At 53.6% G+C, this 22,056-nt stretch overlaps 1 protein-coding gene across 3 annotated transcripts; it reads left to right on the top strand.

The window, feature by feature from the left end:
• The first annotated feature begins 1,002 nt into the window (after positions 1-1,002).
• CASP9 (caspase 9) lies at positions 1,003-19,078 on the top strand. 3 transcript variants are annotated; one of them, XM_045063795.1, is made up of 9 exons: positions 1,003-1,219; positions 4,415-4,808; positions 7,407-7,441; positions 8,342-8,518; positions 8,960-9,049; positions 10,218-10,365; positions 15,708-15,887; positions 16,515-16,624; positions 17,830-18,012. In XM_045063795.1, exons 1-9 carry the CDS (start codon positions 1,088-1,090, stop codon positions 17,875-17,877), a joined length of 1,314 nt encoding a protein of 437 aa, XP_044919730.1. In that variant the 5' UTR covers positions 1,003-1,087; the 3' UTR covers positions 17,878-18,012. The 3 variants fall into 3 exon arrangements, with proteins under 3 accessions (XP_044919730.1, XP_044919729.1, XP_004741476.1); XM_004741419.3 differs by lacking the exon at positions 17,830-18,012 and adding an exon at positions 18,195-18,438 and having other exon boundaries at positions 1,005-1,219; XM_045063794.1 differs by lacking the exons at positions 8,960-9,049; positions 10,218-10,365; positions 17,830-18,012 and adding an exon at positions 18,195-19,078.
• Positions 19,079-22,056: the final 2,978 nt, after the last annotated feature.

The raw sequence follows: 22,056 nt of genomic DNA, 5'->3' as shown, positions 1-22,056 counted from the left end.
TTATATTTGTTCATATTATCATCGTCTGTCTCCTCCCACTGGAATGTAAGCTTCTAAGGGTAGGGCCCTTTATTGTGTTCACCTAGATCTTCTCGGTGCCTGCGTAGACCTCAGCACAGGCAGGATCTTCACAAATATTTGTGGAATAAACGAATGAATGGGGCTGGGGTTTCGAGACTCAGAGAATGGATTCTAAGGTGGACTTGAGTCGGGTTCAGGTCTAAATTTTGACTGCCTTGTGCCTCTTACTACCTCTGGGATCTTGGACGAGACCACTTCCCTGAGCCCCGTCTGTAAGATGGGTGAAAGGAACACTTTTTGGTATATTCCTTTCGTAGGACTGTAGTCAAGGGAGATAACGCAACGTCAAGTGACTACCACAGTGGTTGAGACTTAGCAAATGCTCAATAAACAGGAGCAATTATTTTTGAAATGTGGACGTGAGCTGTACAAACTGCGAGTTCAGAGAGTAGATTTCTGCCAGTTTTGGATGTTTTCTCTCTCTCTTTTTTTTTTTTTCTTTGTAGGCGGTACTAGGGTGGGAGGGAGGGCAGAGGGGGAATTTAAGACCTTGGCCGGATGAGACAGGCGAGTTTGGAACAGTAAACGACGACATCTGGGCACGGGCCTGGGGCAGGAAAATTAGTTTTATCACGGGTGGGAAGGGGGCTAGAGGACACCGTACCCGCGAGGGGCTTGAATGGGGCGGGACAGACCGTGGCTCCAGGTATGGGTGTCCCACTTACCAGCAGTGTGACCGCAGCCCGAGTTTTTGTAAAAGCCTTCTGGCTGGGGGTGGGCGGCGCGGACTGCAGAAGGGCTGGGGGGGCGGGGCAGAGAAGCGGGGTACGCCCTCGGGGCGGGGCGGCGGCACGGGGGTGTGTCCTGTGGGCGGGGCGCGGAGGCTGGGGCGGAGGTGGTGCGGTGGCGGGGCCTGGGGGCGGGACCCACGGGGCCCAGGGGGAATGCGGGGGCGGGGCTCAACGCGGGGGCCGGTCCCAAGGCGGGTCCTGGGTGGTGGGCGGAGCGCAGCGGCCGAGGCCCGGAAGCGGACCGAGGCCGCCCGGGTTCCCGCTATCTGGCTGCCATGGACGAGGCGGACCGGCAGATCCTGCGGCGGTGCCGGGTGCAGCTGGTCAACGAGCTGCAGGTGGCCCCGCTTTGGGACGTTCTGCTGACCCGCCAGCTCTTTACGCCCGCCATGATCGAGGACATTCAGGTGCGCCCAGTTTCCCGCTCCGCGCGCAGACTTCACGTCCCAGCTGGGGTCAGGGGGGCCGCGCGGAGAGGGTTGCTGAAGCCTCAGGATGACTTTAAGGCCGAGCTCCCGCTCTTTCCTTCCGATCTGTGCCCCCAGTACCCATCCCCTTCGGGGAATCATCCTGTGGGAACCCCCTTTTACCTCGCGGCGTTGAGCCCACTGGTTCGTCCTGCGGAACCGTGCCATCCCAAACGCCTTTTCCAGGGTTGGAGAGAGTGATTCCCCGCCCCGCCCCGCCAGCAGGCCCTGTTGGCTGCAGCAGCAGTGTGTTTATGCCCGGGAAGGAGGCCTGTGTTGTTCCTTTTAGCGTGGAGATTCAGGGCACTCATCTGGAGGGGATGGGTCACACTCCCTGGGACTGTGTCCCTGGCTAAGCCACTGATCGTCTTTGAACATTAATTTCCTGGACTCTGAACTGGGTTACAACGGTAGTAGCGTGCGAACCAAATGAGCTAATGGATGTGGAACTCTAAGGGCAGGTGCAGAGCCAGGGCCTACCTGCCTGTGCCCTGCCCACTTTGGCCATCCTCTCCTGTGCTAAGTTTATGTTTCCTAAGGGGTTTTGGAGGTGATGGGCCTGATGCAGGGAATGGAGAAAATAAATATGCGAGGTTCTTTTTTAAAGCAGGGGGTGTCCAGGAGGTATTTCCTACCCCGAGGTGTGAGTGGCTTTCCGGAGGCCCCTGCCCTGGGGGCTGCTTGCAGACCGAGTGTCTGTTTCCTCCATCATCCAGGAGCTTGACCTGACCTAGTGAGGAAGTCTTTAATAGGATAAGGTCATATGAAAAATTATCAGTGAATAATAATAAATTTAAAGAAGTCTAATGGGCATCTGCTCTGTGGCCTGTACTAAAGAGTGGAAATGGTTGAAGGCCATCGCTGTGCCTTCAGATACAAATGCAGATGCCCAGAGAGGCCCAATGGGTGGACATTGCAGTGGGCAGCCCCCCAGCTCCGGCTCAGTATGGTCATTCCAGAATGCTGGCCCTGTGTTGCCAGGTGTTTTTTTTTTTTTTTTTTTAAAGATTTTATTTATTTATTTGACAGACAGAGATCACAAGTAGGCAGAGAGGCAGGCAGAGAGAGAGGAGGAAACAGGCTCCCCACTGGGCAGAGAGCCTGATGCGGGGCTCCATCCCAGGACCCTGGGATCATGACCTGAGCTGAAGGCAGAGGCTTTAACCCACTGAGCCATCCAGGCGCCCCTGTTGCCAGGTTTTTAAAGAGAAGCTGAAAATTCTGATTTTGATGTTAAATTCCCTGATTTTAAATGTTAGTGACAAATTCAGCTTTTTATTTTATTTTTTTACTTATTTTTAAAAGATTTTATTTATTTGACAGAGAGAGAAATCACAAGTAGGCAGAGAAGCAGGCAGAGAGAGAGGGAAGCAGACTCCCTGCTGAGCAGAGAGCCTGATGCAGGCCTCGATCCCAGGATCCTGAGATCATGACCTGAGCCGAAGGCAGAGGCTTAACCCACTGAGCCACCCAGGTGCCCTAAATTCAGATTTTTAAAAGAACATCACGTGAATGACAAGGCCACCATTTTGCCACACCTGGTTTGGCTGAGCCACATGGATCTAGGTCCTCATCCTGGCTTTGTTACATATTAGCAAGTTGCAGTGCCTTTCTGGGACTCAGTTTCCCTCATCCTTAAAGTGGGGATAATTGTAATTTTACCCCTTAAGGTTGTTGAGGGAGACTAGATGAAATGATGCATTTAACGCAGCATCTGTCTTACTGTGAGTGTTCTGTAAAATGTTGAGAGAAAGGCCCGTAGCTATCTGTTTTGTTAGTGAGGATTATCTTTTCAGTGACATTATCGGTCTGTGCTGTTCAGTATAGTAGCCGTTAGCCACTATGTGGCTATTTAAGTGTAAGTCTGAAGTAATTAATACTAAATAGAATAGAAAATTCTGTTCCTCAGTTGTTGGACCCCAGTGCTCAGGAGCCATGTTGGTTAATGCCGGCCATCTTGGTCAGCACAGGTGAAGAATATTTCCATCATCATAGAAAGTTCCCTTGGACAGTGCTGCTGTAGGACATTGGAGCCCAGGGTGGGTCTCATTCCTGTAGATCCTGAGGAACTTGGCCAGAGCTGGGTCTCAAAGACAATGAGCAGACAAGCTTGTTCCTTCTTTTCCGTGTCAGTGACCAGCCCCCGCATCCTGACACCCATTAACCTCAACCCTTCCTGCACCTTACGATCCACCTGGTGAGTGCCCACATCCTGTGCTTTCTCCTTCTTGATTTTTCTGTTCTGTCCACTCACTTCCCCATTCCTGCGGCACCATCTTTGCCACTACCTGACCTGGCTGTGGCTCATTCCCTTCAGTTGTCCACCCTGCCCCTGGAGTAATTTTTCTAAAAGGCAGATCTGACTCTGTCACTTTCTTTCTCTCTCTCTCTCTTTTTTAAAAAATATTTTATTTATTTATTTCTTTGACAGAGAGAGCGAGATCACAAGTAGGCAGAGAGGCAGGCAGAGAGAGAGGGGAAAACAGACTCCCTGCGAGCAGAGAGCCCGATGCGGGGCTTGATCCCAAGACCCTGAGATCATGACCTGAGCCGAAGGTAGAGGCTCAACCTACTGAGCCACCAGAAGCTCCTCACAGCTGTCTTGGTGTGCGCACACAAAGGCCTCACCCCACACCACTGTCTCCCATTCCAGCTTACATTTCTCATTTCTCTGAATTCACTCTTCACTTCCTAATGTTCTCTGGGGTCTCAGCAAAGCTTTACATCCCCTGCTGGAGGCCTCCCTGGCTTCCCAAATCTGAGTTGGATTCCCCTGGACCCTCTTAGGCTCATGTGCTTTCCTACCTGACACTTCTCTCTTTGCTGTGTCACTGTTGATTCATGTGTTTGCAACCCCCGCTAGATAACTGCTTCTTGAGGATTGATACTGGCCACTGCTGTATTTTCAGCACTTAGCACAATGTTGGACTCATCAGAGATGCCTCCAAAATACTGAATGAATAGATAAGCAAAGGCTGGCATGTGGCACACACTCAGTGTAACTGCATGCAGAAGTTTTGTGCACATGCCAGATTGTTTAGACTTATGCTAGATGGGAAATGGGGGTGGGGGGGACAAAGTGAGAGTCACAGGACATTGTGTGGATAATAGTGCCATGTCTTTCTTTCCAAACAGCATGCAGGCTCAGGGTCTCGGAGCGATCAGGCCAGGCAGCTCGTCATAGATCTAGAGACCCGAGGGAGTCAGGCCCTTCCTTTGTTCATCTCCTGCTTAGAGGACACAGACCAGAACAAACTGGCTTCAGTCCTGAGAGCGCTTCGGCAAGCGGAAAAGCAGAATCCAGAGGTCATCAGACCACAGGACCCCATGCCTGTGGTGGTTAGAGCATTGGGCCTCACACCAGAGGATCTCAGAGGGAAGCAAGGTCCATCAAAGGCGACTCCCGGAAAACTTGCTCCAGTGGTGCTGGGGCCTGAGCAGCTCTGGCCAGCCAAGCTCAGGCCAGAGGTTCTCAGACCAGAGATGCCCAGGCCAGTGGACAGTGGCTCTGGACGATTCAGTGATGTATGTGAGTACCAAGAGAGTGGTTGGTGGGTAGTTGGACCTATGAGGTTAGTGAGCTTGGATATCCAGATCTCTCCCCAGGTGTGGGAAGTTCTCAGCCATTATTTTTCTAAATAAGCTTGCTGCCCCTTTCTCCCTCTCTTCCTTCTTCTGGGACCCCGATACTGCATAGACGTTTCTTTTCAAGATAACCCATAGTTCATGTAGGCTTTCTTCATCTTTTTTGTTCTTTTCTCTTTGTTCTCTGATGACAATTTCAAAAGACTTGTCTTCTACATCGCAGATTCTTTTTTCTGCAGGATCGGGTCTGATACTGATGCTCTGTTGCATTTTTAATTTGATTCATGGCATCCTTCGGCTCTAGAATTTCTGTTCGGTTCTTTTTTTTTTTTTTTTTAAGATTTTTTATTTATTTATTTGACAGAGAGAAATCACAAGTAGATGGAGAGGCAGGCAGAGAGAGAGAGGGAAACAGGCTCCCTGCTGAGCAGAGAGCCCGATGCAGGACTCGATCCCAGGACCCTGAGATCATGACCTGAGCCGAAGGCAGCGGCTTAACCCACTGAGCCACCCAGGCGCCCCTGTTTGGTTCTTTTTTAATGATTTCTATCTCTTTTGTTCATGTGTTATTTTCCTGATGATGTTGAATTGTCTTTGTGTGTACTCTTGTAGCTTACTGAGCTTCCTCAAGACTGTGATTTTGAATTCTTTGTCAGGCACATTGCAGGTTTCTATTCTCAGGGGACAGTTTCTGGAAAATTATTGTACTCCTTTGGTGGTGTCCTATTTCCTTGATTTCTCATGTTTCTTGAAGTCATGTGTTGGCTTTGCATTTGAAGGAGGAATCATTTGAAGGAGTCGCAGCCTCCGGGCAACCTGGTTGAAGACGGGTCCTCCCCTGTGTCTCCTGGACTTTAGCTTCCTCGTCCAGACAGCAGGAAGGGGATCCCCTCCTCGGGTCACTGTGAGGAGTGAATGAGCCGTGCCCGAGCCCAGCACCTTATTGCCAGGAACGGTGGCTCTTGTGACTGTCAGGGTGGTCCTTATGGCAGTGTTGGCCACGGGATCAGGGGAAGTGCTCTGCCCAGGTGGACGTGAATGCTTTTCTGGCATGGCTTTAGAACTCTTGAGAGAATAGTTCCCAGCGAGGGGCCCCAGCCCTCTGTGAGCAATGAATGGCACAACTGTGGGATCACGCGAATAGGCTCCAGGACCTCTCACCTTGCACAGCAACTCAGAGATAGCCACCAAGTTCTCTTTGTTTAAGAAGAAGAAAAATCTGGGGCACCTGGGTGGCTCAGTAGGTTAAAGCCTCTGCCTTCGGCTCAGGTCATGATCCCAGGATCCTGGGATCGAGCCCCGCATCAGGCTCTCTGGTCAGCGGGGAGCCTGCTTCCTCCTCTCTCTCTCTGCCTGCCTCTCTGCCTACTTGTGATCTCTGTCTGTCAAATAAATAAATAAAATCTTAGAAAAAAAAGAAGAAGAAGAAGAAGTAGAAAAACCCTACTACCTTACAGGCTGGTGGTCAGTGCTCTTCTTGCTAATCAAAATGAAAACTCATTTGACACTGAAGGAAAAATCATCACCTTTACTCATATATTCATTCTGTAAATACTTGCTGAGGACTTTCTGGGTGCTGGGCTCCATGGGTTCTACAGAAGGAAGTGTCCACTCTCCTAGAGCTTTCCCTATGCCTTTCTGTTTTAGAATCTCATGTGAATGGAATCACGTCATGTGTACTCGTCTGTCTCCTTTCCTTGGCTTAACAACACAGCGTTGTACGTGTCTGTACCTTGTTCCTTTTAGGCTGTGGAGCATTCCCATGTATGGCTTTTTTCCTAAATTGTTTATCCATCAACTTGTTGAGGAACATTTGTATTGTTTCTAGTTCTGGGCATTAAGACTACAGGGCTTTAGGGGCGCCTGGGTGGCTCACTTGGTTAAACATCTGCCTTCAGCTCAGGTCATGATTCCAGAGTCCTGGGATCAAATTTTGCACTGGGCTTTCTCCTCAGTGGGGAGCCTGCATCTCCCTCTCCCTCTGCTTGCCTCTCTGCCTACTTGTGATCCCTCTCTCTCTCTCTGTCAAATAAATAAAATCTTAAAAAAAAAAAAAGTAATGCTTCAGTGGGGTTGCCTGGGTGGCTCCGTCGGTTAAGCATCTTACTTCAGCTTCGATCATGATCTTGGGGTTCTGGGATCGAGCCCTGCATTGGGCTCTGCACTCGGCGGGGAGTCTGCTCCTCCCTTTCCCTCTCCCACTGTTCCTCCTCCCCGCTGTGCACGCGTGCCCTCTGTCTCTCCAATAAATAAATAGAATGTTTAAGGAAAAAAAGGAATGAGGCTTCAGTGATCATCCACAGCCCAGTTGTTTTCTGCTCACGCACTCATTTCTCTTGTGACCTGGGAATGGAATTGCTGGTCAGAGGGTAGGTGTGTGTTCAACCTCCCTGGAGACTTCTGAGCTGTTCTGCAAGGTGGCCATGCCCCTGGTCTCCCACTAGCACTGCCTGATGTTCCCCCAATTCTTGCTCTTTTATACTCAGAGACCCTTGCCCCGCCCCTGTTGGGCCAGCCATTCATGTCTTCTCTCTTTCTCCAGGTGCTCCGGAGATTTCCAAGCAAAATGCTGATTTGGTGAGTCTTCTTGTGACCTGGAGCCAGCTGCCTTGGCTTTGGGCTCTTCTGCTCTACACATCCCAGGTCCTTCCCTCTGCAGCTGTTCCAGGAGCCCAGGGAACCAAGCTCAGCTGGCGGGAGGGTCCCAGGTCCTCTACAGCTTCCCGACGCTGGCACAGCTCTTCCCGGAGCCGACTGTCCAAGCCTCCCTGCTCTTCCCTTGACTGTGAAGTCGGGGGCTCAGACCGCACGTGAGGCGGCTCTCAGAATCGGCTGTGCGACCGAGTCACTCTCACTCACAGCACTTGTTGTGTGAGTCCTGCGTGCCGGTCCTGGGCTCCATGCCGCGATCCTGGGAGTGGACCCCTTGTGTTTCTAGTCCTTGTGCTAGACCGTCAGCCTAGCAGAGGCCACGTACACAAAGAAATAACCTCAGTCTAAATGGTGTTAAGGACTGTGACAAAAAGGACGGGCTGCTGTGAGGGAGGATTCCTGGGGCCCCGGGGAGCCTGGCTGGGAAGTGGTGTCCGTCCTGAGGGCTGGCCGGGCCACGGGTCTGTCTGCTGCAGGGGCCACCCACGCGGTTCTCGGGGGCTCCCCTGGATGGACAGTCTGTCCGATCCTTTTAGGGAGAATGCCTCTGGGTGTTGGATTTCTTAGCTGAGTGCTGCTGTGGGAACTGTCTTCTCTCCCAGGTTCGCTCTCGTGTGCCCTCCCGCACACGCTCATGCCTGTCTGGGTTGCAGTCTGTGTGCTTTTGCCCCAGAATGCCCAGTGTAGACGCTGCTGCCCTGTTAGAGGGCGGGCAGACCCCTCTCCCGTCCCCTCTCTCCAGAATACATGAAAACCAGGGGCTCGCCTTCTCTCCTGACGGGGGCAGCGAGTGCCCTGCTGATACTGGTCCCTGTGCTTGGGCAGGCCTACGCCCTGAACGCTGACCCCTGCGGCCACTGCCTGATCATCAACAATGTGAACTTCTGCCTGGAGTCGAGGCTCACGGCCCGCACCGGCTCCAACATCGACTGTGAGAAGCTGCGTCAACGCTTCCACTTGCTGCATTTCATGGTGGAGGTGAAGTGCGACCTGACGGCCAAGGTAGGGTCGAGGTCCACGGGGAGAGGAGGGGCAGGGTGGGGCAGGGTCCCGAGACCCACCCGATGAAGCCCAGCGACTCCCCGAGATGAGCCCTGAAGACTGGAGCACCCAGCAGGGGCAGCGTGGCTCCGGGGGCTCCCAGGTCAGGTCGCAGCCTCCGGGCGACCTGGTTGAAGATGGGTCCTCCCCTGTGTCTCCTGGACTTTAGCTTCCTCGTCCAGACAGCAGGAAGGGGATCCCCTCCTCGGGTCACTGTGAGGAGTGAATGAGCTGTGCCGGAGCCCAGTACCTTATCGCCAGGAACGGTGGCTCTTGTCACTGTCAGGGTGGTCCTTACGGCAGTGTTGGCCACGGGAGCAGGGGAAGTGCTCTGCCCAGGTGGGCCCAGCATGGGGACCCGATCCGTCCGTGTTCTGCCTTATCTGCCACCTTCTCTTGTAGCAAATGGTCCAGGCTTTGGTGGAGCTGGCGCGGCGGGACCACAGCGCCCTGGACTGCTGCGTGGTGGTCGTCCTCTCCCACGGCTGTCAGGTAGAGGTGCTGGCTCCTTGGGCAGTGACCCCCGAATTGCTGAGCTGAGAGGCCATGACAGAGCCCCGGTCTTTCCTGGGTCCCGGCTTTGTGGGAAGAGCTACGGGGCCCTGTCTTTCCCCTGTTGGCTTCCTGGGAGCCATCTGGCCTTCTGAGGAGTTGAAATCTCGTCTGGGAGGGTGCTGTGTTCCTGGGAGAAGCCATCTGGGAGAGAGGGGGAAGGAGGTTCTGCTCACCAGAGCTCCCACCCTGGATTTCGTTCAGGGCTGGGCATAGCACACAGGAGCTCCCAGCTCCTCCCTCCGTCCTGCTCGCCGTGGTCCCAGGTCCTTTGCTGGATGTCCGGACGCTGGGATCCACTCTGGGCTTGGCCATTAATGTGCTGGGTCATTGTGGCCCTGCCCCTCTCCGTGCCTGGGCCTCAGGTCCCTCACTCATCTTTTCATGTGAGGGTTGGACAGATCAGAAAGGAGGCCTGTGGTCCCGCAGAGGGTTGCATCGTGTTTTCAAAATTGGGAACTTTGTCATAGAGAGAGGAAAACCACAGTGGTCTGGCCTTACTAGGCCACATCCTCACAGAGCGAAACTCCGGCCTGTAGCTGGGCAGGGACTGCCCCCTTTTCATTCGTGGTGTGAGCCCCAGACCAACAGCACGGTCTTCACCAGGAACTCAAGAGAAATTAGACTCTCAGGCCTGGCCCAGACCTCTTCATGGAGAGCCTGCACTTTGACAGGACCCCACATGCAGAAAGTCTGAGAAGAACAGAACAGTGGTTCTCAGTGCTCAGCTGCATCAGAGGCTCCTGAAAGACCATATTGCTGGTCCACACCACCAACGTTTTGAGTTTGGTCTGGGGGAGCCCAGGACTCAGGAAGCCTTATGGGTTCCTGGGTGATGCTGATGCCACTGGTCCAGGGACCACAGTTTGAGGAACACCGATCTAGAAGAAGCTGGCTGCACTCTCCAGTTAGGCGGTTTTAGGCACGTGAGTCAGAGACCTCCGGAAGGTAGATTGGCTGGACCCATCCAGAACCATCCTCTGTCTGAGTCAGGCTTGTGCCCCTTGCTGGGACCTTCTAAACGCTTGGCCCCACAAAGCCACTGGAGAGTGTGTTGGATTCTTACCCCGGCTCTTTGGTTTTGTAACCAGGATTCTTGGTCTCCTAGGCCAGCCACCTCCAGTTCCCAGGGGCTGTTTATGGCACGGACGGATGTCCTGTGGCCATCGAGAGAATTGTGAACATCTTCAATGGAGCCGGCTGCCCCAGCTTGGGAGGGAAGCCCAAGCTCTTCTTCATCCAGGCCTGCGGTGGGGGTAAGCAGGTCCTCAGTCTCCCCGCGGATGACTCCAGTGGGAGGAGCCGCCCCCGCCGATGCCCAAGGGGTCCGACCGGGCAGTCAGAGGGTCCCAGACATGGCCCCTGTGGTCAGAGGGTCCCAGACATGGCCCCTTTGCCCGAACGGCAGCTCCTGCCTTTGTCTCAATGAGGCCTCAGCTTTGTCTGGCCTGTGGAAGTTAGAGCCTCTGAGCTTCAACTCCAGAGATTTGGCAATGACAAAGCAGCGGAGAGAAAAAAAACCTCTTTCATTTTCCTTATCATTCCTTCAACCTGCCTCAACTAGACCCTCTTTCTACTGTCCCAGAGAAAGGGAGGCCAGAGCCAAATGACTAGAATTCCCAAGGGCCCAGGTATTGGAGATTTCAGTAATATTATGTGTGTGTGTGTGTGTATATATATACACATATGTATGTGTATATATTTATATAAACATATATACAAACATATGTATATATATATATTTTTTTTTCTTTTTTAAGAAAGAGAGCACATGAACAGGGGGTGGGGAGGGGCGGAGGGAGAGGGAGACAAGGAAACTCCCCGCTGAGTGGGGAGCTGGACGTGGGGCTCGATCCCAGGGCCCTGAGAGCACAACCTGAGCCGAAACCTAGAGATGGACGCTTGCTTAGCTCGCGGAGCCCCCGGGCGCCCCAGCAGCATATTCTTCTGAATGTGTTCATCTGTCCCATATTGTTCCACGTTGGTGGGGTCAGGTGAGGGGGCGTGGGTTGTCTAGGAGAGTAGGCTCTGTCACATGACATCTGATAAGTGTTTATTGAGTAAAAATTACTGGGAGCTGTGATACCCGGCTGTGCGTTAGGTGCTAGGGAGACAGTGTCTCTGACCCCTGGAATTTATAATCTGACTGGAATTGCATCAGGTCACGGTCGTGACCCATGCTCGTAACTTGACCGTGAGTGACTCGGAATGCCAGGTTCCGTCTTGGTGGTTCCTTGCTTCCTACACAATCATGGGCTGGTTCATCTCTAGAAGCCTTGGCAAGTGGGGATAAGAACAGAGCCTCCTAGCGTCGCTATGAAATATCTTGCATATTACAGCACTTAACACGGTGCCTGGTTCATTCTTGTAGCTGCAGACCTGGACTCTCCCCGTCCCCCTGGCCCCAGAGGACCCCGTGTCGCCTAGGAGCCCCCTGCCCCCCGTCCCCAGCACAGTTACCTCAGAGTTATGGTAAGAGGAAGGTGGAAAGGCTGCTGCTCTTGGGGTTGTAGAAATCTGCTCCCACTCATCGTTTTTATTATGGTCCCCAAGGTAGTCAGCCGATGTTCTTGCTCTGAAGCAAATGATTCTTCCTTCTTTTTTTTAAAGAATTTTTCTTTAAAAGATTTTATTTATTTATTTGACAGACAGAGATCACAAGTAGGCAGAGAGGCAGGCAGAGAGAGAGGAAGGGAAGCAGGCTCCCCGCTGAGCAGAGATCCCGACGTGGGGCTCAATCCCAGGACCCCGGGATCAGGACCCGAGCCGAAGGCAGAGGCTTTAACCCACTGAGCCACCCAGGTGCCCCTGGTTCTTCCTTCTTGTGTGAAGAGAGGGAAAGTTGAGGTGGGCAAGGGAACCATGGTCAAGGCTGAGCTGGGACACAGCTTGCTGGGAAGGTCACAGGTAGCTCGTCTCCCGGCTCGTTGCCTCATTGTCCCCTCTCAACAGCAGGGTCACTCTCCGGACTCCTTAGCTGGCCCACGAGGTCCGCAGCCTCTGTTCTGCCCTCACAGCGCTTTGTCCTTGTACTGAGATGGCCTCGCCCCCCGGTCAGCTCTTCTGGGGGCAGGACCAGGCCTGTCTGCCCCTCAGCCAGGTCCCCCCAGCCTGGCATAAAGCCCACAGCATGGTTGCATCTTCTGTGGATCCTATCAAATGATTTTGAAATAGCAAATTTTTGAGCAAAATTTTAAATAATATTGATTCCCTTCACTAAAAACAAACCCCCCCAAAACAAAAGAAAACCCAACTCCGTGGAAACAGCAAGTTTTCAGAGCTGGAATGCGTGATTGCGAGGCTGCCTTTGGAACTGCGGTGCCTGCTCTGCCCCAGGCGGCCGTGGACCTTGTGTGCAACGCGGTGGCCACATGGGGGCGGTAGGGAGACCAAGAACAGAAACGCTGACCTGCCCACAATTTGGGTCCTTGGCCCTCCGAGTGTCCTCTTGTTTACAGGTGTTTGAACATCTGCCCTGGATTTTGGTGAATCTTGGGTTGCTTTTGCAAAATTCACTGTTGTTACAATTTCAAAGAGTTTTTAAATCCTTTGACAAGTCCTGTGTCCCTTCCATCAGAGGTAGGGCACGCCCCAAGGCAGGGACACACGTCTCGAAGTTGGTGGTGCTGGTGTGGCCTTTCGTGAGGGGGTAGCGTGATGTAGCATGGCCCGGCCCCATGCACTTAGCCGGAGCCAAGCGGCGTCTGCCTGGCCAAGCTGTTCGTTTTGGCGCCGCCCCTCTTCAGACTTCCAGGGCTCATGCTGAGAAGGCAGAAGGGAGCAGTGTGCTGTGGGTTGTGGATTTTCCGTGTGGAGGGTTCAGCTCCTCCTCCCGCTGTGTTTATTCCTTTTTATTTATTTATTTATTTATTTTTTTGAGATTTTATCTATTTATTTGACAGAGATCACAAGCAGGCAGAGAGGCAGGCAGAGGGAGAGGGAGAAGCAGGTTCCCCGCTGAGCAGAGAGCCCGATGCGGGGCTCGATCCCAGGACCCTGAGACCATGACCTGAGCCGAAGGCAGAGACTTAATCCGCTGAGCCAGCCAGGTGCCCCTGTGTATGTATTCTTAGGGGGAAGTGAGGGGAGTGAGTTTGCCTTAACTCTGACTCCTCCTCTGTCTCTCTCTTGTATTCCCCATTCAGATCCCACTGTGTCTTCTCCACTTTCCCCAGGCAGTCCCGCTGCCCCGCTCTGTCTCCTTGGGCTATTCCTACAGCTTCCCCCGCCGCAATGTCCCCGACCCCCGCCACCCCCATCTCAGGTCCCAGCCCCAGTTCCACTTCACGACATTCCCAGACACCCAGGGCACATTCCAGGATCTCGGCCAAGGAAACAACCCGAAGCAGGGACCTGAGGAAGCTGGAGACCAGCCCAGCTCTCACAGGTCTCAGAAGCCCTGGCTTTGCAGACTTGGGGGTCTCCATGGCAGAGGCAACATGTGTAGAGCAGAATCCTGGCCCCTGAAGGTCGGTTGTGAGAACAAAGACAGATTACCAGGTTTCTGAGTCAGATGCATGGGGCCAGAGGTCAGTAGATGTTGGGGCTATAACACGGGGTTGCCAGAACCATCTTTGTCCCGTCTCTGCCCCCTGCAGATGGGACCCCTGCTTCCCTGGGTGAACTGGGACTTCCTTCCCTCTTTGCTGTTTCCCATCACAGATCCAGCCACACAAACCCACCTGCTGTCCTGCCCAGGGTCTGCCTGTCCCGCTGCTTCCCCAACTAGGACCGTTCCCTCTCCCATCGGAGCCTGGGTCACAGTCACCTGCCCCAGAAACCATTCCCTAAGAGACCCTCTGGGCCACTCTGCTCTCTGTCTGCTTTTGCAGCTGCTTTCTCTCTGGCATAGCCCACTGTGCCCTGCAGGGATTCCCTGGAGCTTATCCCGGGAGACCTCCCACGTGTCACCACCCCGATGGCTCTGCTCTGGATTTGTATGTGGCCGGAGTCCTGCCCTCACCGCTCTGGTTTCCAGGTCTGCCACAGCTTTGGGGGGAATGCAGATTTTGAAACCGAGAAGAGAGAAAATGTGAGTGCAGCAGTCGTCCAGGATCTCGTGAGCCTGACACAGCAGTCTCGTTTCTGCCTCTTGCCCATGGATGGTGGCCCGTGGGCACAGTCTGCTTCTTCTCATTGTGCATTAGCCCATGAGCATTTCTTCACATCGTCACGGTCCTCATCACCGCTAGTTCAGATGGCTCCGTAACGTGCCGTTTTAGTGATCTGCGGTCACTAATCCATTCCCCTAATGCCGGCCGTTGAGGGGATATCCAATTTTTGGCTCCCGTGACCACAAATGTCTTTGCATAGAGGGTCTTGACATCACTTGGATTCTTTCCTGGGGAAAGTACAGGGTCAGAGGGTGGAAACAGTTTCCCAGATCCCGTGACCTATGGTTTGCTGCCTTTTCTGATTCCCTGCAAGGATCCGAGATAGCTTCGCAAGCACAAGTATTATAGTAGAACAAAATAACGAGGGTCGAAGCGGAGGCTCAAAGACTGGAGAAGAGTAAGACCCATTCAGCAGACGCGTGATGGACAGGAGGTGAGAGATGTCTGGAAGGAAATACGCCAATTGTTAACAGAGGCCGCCCCCCCTCCGGCCCGGAGAACAAGACCGAATAGTGCCACTTGTTTTTTAATGACATGAAGCCAATCATTTTAACCATTTCAGAGTATACAGTACAGTGAGTATACAGTGAGTTCTTGAGCACCCATCCCCAACCACATTCTAGAACTTTCTCATCGCTCTGAGTAGAAGCTACATACCCATCAGCACTCAGCTCCCACGCCCGCCTCCTCTCAGCCGCTGGCAGCGACTTGCCTGCTTGCTTCGCTGTGGGTTTGCCCGTTCTGGGCCTTTCCCATACACGGAACCAGCTGGCCTTTGGCATCTGCTTCTTGTGCTGGGCCAGTTTCCAGTGCCCATCCATGGTGCACCAGCGGCCAGCACTTCGTTCTTTTCCAAGCCAGAATGAAATCCCCCTGGATGTGTACAGCCCATTCTGTTTGTCTGTTCGCCTATTGTGGACACAGCTTTTCTCCACTGTTCGCCTGTTGTGAATAATGCAGTTGCTGTGCAAGGTTTTGTTGGAACACCGTTTTCAGTTCTCTTGGGTATAACTCTTGTAACTTGTTTTTACAGCTTTTTAAAAAAAATACTGCGCCCTGCCCTCCCCCCCCCCCGCCCCTGCATTTTACCTAATGAATGTGTACAATGTTTGTCATAGTAAAAAGTAAAGGTTCAGGGGCCCCCGGGGGGCCCAGTTGGTTAAGCATCTGACTCTCGATTTTGGCTCAGGTCGTGATCTCAGGGTCGAGAGATGAAGCCCCGCATCAGGCTCCACGCTCAGTGGGGAGTCTGCTCGAGATTCTCTCCAGTTCCCTCTGCCCGTCCCCTGCTCGCCCCCACCTGTTAAATTAAAAGAAAGGCAAAGCTTCGGTTTCTGTTTCTTGTTGAAGTTTGCTCAGCCCTGGAACCCTGGCTGCAGAGGGAATCTGGTGGTCTCGGGCTGGGGCAGGCCGGCTGTCAGGAGCAGGAGCTTTGGCCTGTGGATGTCAGTGATGAGTGGTGTTTCTGTCTTTGGTTCCTGCAGAGCAGAAAGACCATGGGTTTGAGGTGGCCTCCGCTTCCCCCGAAGACAGGACCCCAGGCAGTGACCCCGAGTCAGACGCTGTCCCGTTCCAGGAAGGCCCAGGCCCCTGTGACCAGCCGGACGCCGTGTCTAGTTTGCCCACACCCAGTGACATTTTTGTGTCCTACTCCACCTTCCCAGGTGAGTGCGTCAGGAGAGCTCCTCCTCCCAGCCGGCGGGTCCCCTGCTCTGCTCTCCAAGCTGCTGCGCTATGAAGGAAAGACGTGGGTGTGGGTCTTGCCTCTCCCTCTTGCTGAGGGACCCTAAGCAAGTTCCTTGGCCTCTCCAAGCCTCAGCTCGGTGGACACAGGCGAGGTGCTGAGGAGGCAGAATTTAAGGGGGCACCTGCTCTTGGATTTGTAGGCCTCACTTGTCTCTCTTGTCTTGGCCCTGTCTCGGTCTTCTCATCTTTAAAATGGGGATAGCAGTCGCCCTCCAAGGGGCGTCCTGGGGATTCTCGAGGTGGGTAGTGCCTCGCTGAGATGGTGACTGGCACGTAGCAGGTGGGAACACGTTAGTCTCAGCCCTTGGGTGAGTCATTTGACTTCTCCGAGCCTTCTTCTCCTTGCTGGGAAAGCAGGAATCACGACCGGAGTCCCAAGGTGGCGGTGAGGGTGAGGTTAGGTCCTGACCGGGACAGCGGGCACAGATGTGGGCCGCTCCCGCGGGCCGTGTGAATGGGCCCAAGTCCAGAGGCGGCTCCAGCCTGCACATGGCGGGGGGTTGGGTAGGGCTCCCCAGTAAAGCTCAGCCTGTCTGCTTCTGCAGGCTTTGTTTCCTGGAGGGATACCAAGAGCGGCTCCTGGTACGTGGAGACCTTGGATGGTGTTTTTGAGCAGTGGGCTCACTCTGAAGATTTGCAGACCCTCCTGCTCAGGGTGAGTGTGGCCTCCATCGGGGGGAGGAGAGGGAAGGCTGCTGGGAGGGGCGCGCGTCGTGCTCGGGGGAAGGCGGGAGGGTCCAGCAGGGCCCCGGGCCCACACCAGAGGGTCCTCGTGCACCTTGGCTTGCCGGGAGAGTTGGTGCTTCTGCTTCTCTGAATTGCAAGGTGTTACTGTTACAGTGACGTTGGCCCATTCAGAGGGGGGCCTTCCTAGCTGCTCTGAGGTCCCAGACTGATGCTGGGATCTCTGCTGGCAGGGCCAGTCCTCAGGGCAGGGCAGGATGGAGCAGCGGCCAGAGCATGGCGTTCCTGAAGGCGGTCATGGGGCCTGCACCCTTCGCCCCACCGTGTACTCTTTCAGGCTTGATGCTCGAGAATTATGATTTCCTCAGTATATGCCCTTCTCAGGGCAGGGGGCCCGGTGAGAGAGCAGGGAACATGGCCTCATGCGTCCCCAGCCTCTCTCTGTGGAAGCCTGCTCAGAGCAGCTGCCTCCTCCACGGGTCTCAGAGTTCACATGGGCCTCTCCCACTTGCTCAGCTGTGCCATGAGAAGGGTCTAGAAGGGCTGGGACCATGCCTTCCTCCTGGGGAGGCTCTGGCTCTGTGCTTTGCAGAGCAGAGCCGAGGACAAAGGAAAAGCAAGTGAAGGACTTGAGGGGGCCCCGTGTGCCGTGGCTCTGGCCCGGTGACCTCAGAGGCAGTGGGGGGCTGTGTGGGGTTGGCCTGGGAGTCCATCAGGGCCTGATCCCTTCTCTGAACTCGTCCTTAAGCGAACCCCTCAATCTGATTGGAACTATGTGAATTTTTGAAGTTTGAAATTTTGAATTTTGAGTTTTCTAAACTTACACTGGAGATATTTTTCTTTAAACACTCTCCCTCCCAACTTGAGGAGACTGCAGGGTTGTGAGTAGTTCTTAAGCTTTTATGCATAGACGTATGTATTTATTGAAGTGTCGTCGACACACGTAGCATTCTGTGAGCTTCAGGCGAACAACACAGGAGCTGGCCATTCTGTACGTCACGCCGTGCTTACCACGATAAGTGTAGTTGCCCTCTGTCATCGTACAAAGTTATTACAGTATTATCGATATATTCTCTATGCTGTACTTTTCATGCCCGGAAGTTTCTACCTCTTAATCCCCTTCGCCTATTTTGCCCACCCCCCTACTGCCCGGCCCTGGAACATGGTTTACAACAGCTGAGATACGGAAGCAGCCCAAGTGTCCATCCACAGATGCGTGGATAAAGAAGATGAGGTATAGATACACATCGGAATATTACTCAGCCGTAAAAAAGGATGAACACTCTCTGTTTGGGACAGCATGGATGGAGCTAGAGGGTTATCAGGCCCCCAATATGAAATAAATTAGAGAAAGACAAACACAGTGTGGTTTCACTCATGTATAGAATCTAAAAGACAAAACCAACAGAGAGAAACAGACTCCTAGACACACAGTACAAGCTGGCACTGAGACGGGGCTGGGTCAGGGGCCATTCCGCACTCCCGCCCGTCTTCCTTCCATCGAGAGCGCTCACAGACCTCCCATGCTCATGTCTTCACAGGTCGCTAATGCTGTTTCGCAGAAAGGGATTTACAAACAGATCCCCGGGTGTTTCAATTTCCTCCGGAAAAAACTCTTTTTTAAAGTGTGATGAGGGCCAGGGCCCCTCCCCTGTTCACCTTGCTTTACTGTTCACTCCAAAACCTTCCTGCCCACGGAGGAGGAAGTGGCCTGGGCCCACAGCAGCTGAGGCCCCGTCTGTCCTACAGCCGTGGCTGTCATTCTTTAAAGGAGTTTGTGGCCCGTTGTGGGTCTACTCTTTCCTCACTGGAGGCCGACGGGCTCTTAGCAGCTTCCACGTTGGAGACGAATGACGGAAGACAGAGGAGGAGGTGCGGAAGACGGACAAGGACATCACAGGGTTCTTCCCAGCGGTCCTTTCTCCAGCCGGTGGCTGGGGCCTGTCATTCCACTGTCGTCACTAGAGAACGGCTTCTCAGCTTCAGTACTGTTGACATTTGGGGCCAGATAATCCTCTGTTGTGGGGCCATCCTGGGCGCCGGAGGGAGTTTAGTGGTGTCCCTGGTCTCTGCCAACAGACGCCTGTACATCTCTCCCTGAGTCATGACAACCAAAAATGTCTTCAGACATTGCCAGGTGTCCCCTGGTGGGACCCTGCTTGAGAACCACTGATTTGTAGGAAATTTCGGCTACAAACAAACGAGCATCTGTCTTAGCTCAGCAAGTTTGGGGCTACTGGAGTCTGGACAGCTGGAGTCTGTGAATCCTAAATGAAGTTCTAAGTTACCAATTTTTCTTATGTTCCAGTATTCTTAAAAAAAATTTTTAGGTGAATATGGACACTTTTTTTTTTTTTTTTTGGCCTATTGCCCCCCTCATTTTGTTCCAACTGTTTGTTTTTCCTTATAAAGGAGTTTTTTGCCTTTTTCTTTCTTTCTTTTTTTTTTTTTTAAAGATTTATTTGAGTGAGAGAGAGAGAGGGGGGAAGGGCAGACGGAGAGAAAGTCCCCAACAGACTCCACCCTGAGTGCGGAGCCCAACTCCAGGCTCAATCCTGTGACCCTGAGATCACGAGCCGAAACCAGGAGTCAGATTCTCAACTGACTGTGCCACCCAGGTGCCCCAGATTTTGGCTTTTTAAAAAAACGTCTCCCGGGGCGCCTGGGTGGCTCAGTGGATTAAGCTTCCACCTTCGGCTCAGGTCATGATCTCAGGGTCCTGGGATCGAGCTCTGCATCGGGCTCTCTGCTCAGCAGGGAGCCTGCTTCCCAGCCCCCACACCGCCTGCCTGTCTGCCTACTTGTGATCTCTCTCTCTGTCATATAAATAAAATCTTAAAAAAAAAAGTCTCCCCATCTCTTACTTTATTTGAACCCCACCCCATCTCAGGAAGGTGCCTGGGCTGGGAGCTGTGTCCTCGGGACAGTGAGGTCACAGGTCAGGCCCCATCCCTGAGGTCTTGCCAGCTCTCCAGACCATGGCCAGTTTGGAGCTCTCAGGACGTGGGTGTGAGTCTTGTTTGCTGAAAACTCACCGAGATAGGGATTCATGGAGTTGCCATCTCATTATTATTTTCCTCCTGTGATCCTTCCAAGTCTCTCTAGTTGCTGGGACTTGTGGTGGTTCGTTATTTGCAGTCACCTGCGGGCCACGTCCAAATAAATAACCCGGTTGAGCCAGCAGAGCAGAGCGAGGCTTGGCAGTTTCTGGCTTTCTCCCTCCTGAAATCCAGGCAAATCAGGTGGCCCTCTCTTGGGGATCCCTGGTGACCTTCAGCGGCACGGGATGTTACCACAGCTCTTCATGGACCTGCTGGGGGTTCTTAGCCTGAGGTGCTGTTTGGGGCTCAGGGCCATGGGCCTACAAACACCCAAACACCAGGAGCCGAATGTGTGCATGGGCAGGTGTTTCGATTTCATTTGTTTCTCAGGGGGATCAAGAGCCCCGAAAGGGTTAAGCCAGCGGTGGCGTATTTGCAAGGCACTGTGCTGCGTTGCTTTCAGAGGCCGGTTAGCGGTGTCCGTGGAACCCTTCACCAGGTCAGCCCTGCCTCTCAGTGAGGCTGCCGGAGCTCCACAGACAGCGCAGGGGCTCAGCTCTCGTTGCGAGTGTGTGTGTCCGGCGGGTTCATGGCAGCCACGGGAGAGGGGGCGATAGGGGACGGATGACAACGTCACTCGTTATGGTCGTAATAAGGAATATTACTGAGCTGTCCCAAAGGATGACCTAGAGGGATGGACTGAGACGTGAAATGTGATACCGTGTTCAGTGACGGCGTGAGAGTGAGATGCTATTTTTGGCTAGAAGATATTCTGTATGAACGTACACAGGTATATGATACAGGCATGTACGTAAAGTCCGGAAGACCATCCACCATGCTCTTAACAGTGACCATCTCTGGAAGGTGGGATCGGAGACGTAAAATGAGGGGGACGTTCCTGTTTTACTGGATACACTCCCGTATTCTAATATTCTGACAAAGACTGTGTGTTACCTTCTCAAATAAAAATAAACATTCAGCTGGTGGCTGCTGAGAATGCGAGTGTTGCTGTCATTCCACAAACATTTGTTGAAAGGATGAAGGCCCTTGGCCACCTGTCCCCTGTCCCCACCCTGCTCGTGCGTGGCAGGTGCTCCCGGCTGCACACGGCACGCCCCAGGCTGGGAGCACGGCAAGGTTTCAGCGGGGCCTCTGCAGCTGCTGGGGCAGCTTCCACCAGAAGACAGCTGCCTGCTCGAATGTGCCAGTCCTGGAGCCCATTCCTGGGCACGTGTACCTGCTCTGGCTGCTGTCCCGAGAGCTGCGGGGGCGGGGGGGCCTCTGCCCAGCCTCCCCAAGCTTGCCTTCCCCGTTGATCTCTGACATCTGGCCATGCTTTCGGCTGTGGCCTGCTCTGTGGTGCCTCTGTCTGGCTCAGGACAGCTGATGCTGGGTTAAAAAGGACAGTTGACCCCAGCCCCCAGCCCCTTCTTTGGGTCCCCAAGGTGCTGCCAGGATCAGCTGCTCGCTGGTGACTCACGCAGCAGCTGTGCTGGAAAGGGCCCCGGGGTTTGGCTGGGGAAGCGTCCCTAAGCTCACCTTCCTGCCAGGCGGTCTTGGGCCGGGCTCCTTTGAAGTACTGGTAGAAGCCTGCAGTCCAGGGCTTGAATTTTGCTTTGCCCCAAGGGAATCACGACTCCCGCCCCCTGTGACCCCCCCCAACCCCCCACCCCCCGAACTGAGCAAACACAAACCACAGTGAATTAACAGCCACACCCTTCTTGATTTTACATTTTTCTCCAACAATCTTCTCTGGAATCTCCGGTGCCCGTGACCCCTTGATGGCAAAGGGCCGTCAGCAGACAGACCAATGGACAGAGAGCCTGTGTGCGGTGATGAGTCCCAGAGACGGCCACCTGCTCCTTTGATGGTGCGCTGTCCCTCCTACGACCACGTGCTCATGGCTGTGGTTTCACACTGGATTTTAAAACAAGAGCATTAGTTTGATTCAGGTGAACAGTTCTCTGCAAAATAAACCTAAAAAACTGAAAACACATGCCAGCTTTCCCTCGCTTCGGGCTCTGTCATGAACAGCGCATGCAACTCCCCCGTGTTCTAGGCTTCTGTAAAATTGTGGAGCGGGTCCCGGTCTGGATCAAGTCCATTTTACAGAAGAGCAAACTAAGGCAGTGAACGTGCCAGGAGATAGGTGGAAAAAAATGGCCCCGATCAGCGTGGAGCCCTCCTGGTCCCTCCCAGGAGCCATCCCCAGACCCCATGCCCACTCCTCCTCCCCCGGGACCCCCCAGGCACCCCTCCCAGGCCAGCCTTTCCAGTGAGGTCTCCCTGCTCTGGCTGCTTCCATCTGCTGCTGATTATATCTATGGCTGCTCCCCAGATTGGTGCCAAGTTTTGCGGGTTT

This window comes from Mustela putorius, unplaced genomic scaffold (assembly GCF_011764305.1).
Source record: "Mustela putorius furo isolate JIRA1106 unplaced genomic scaffold, ASM1176430v1.1 tig00003853_pilon_pilon_pilon, whole genome shotgun sequence".
NCBI lineage: Eukaryota > Metazoa > Chordata > Mammalia > Carnivora > Mustelidae > Mustela > Mustela putorius.
The sequence above is the reverse complement of the archived record's forward strand: the minus strand, read 5'-3'. Positions and strand labels throughout refer to the sequence as shown.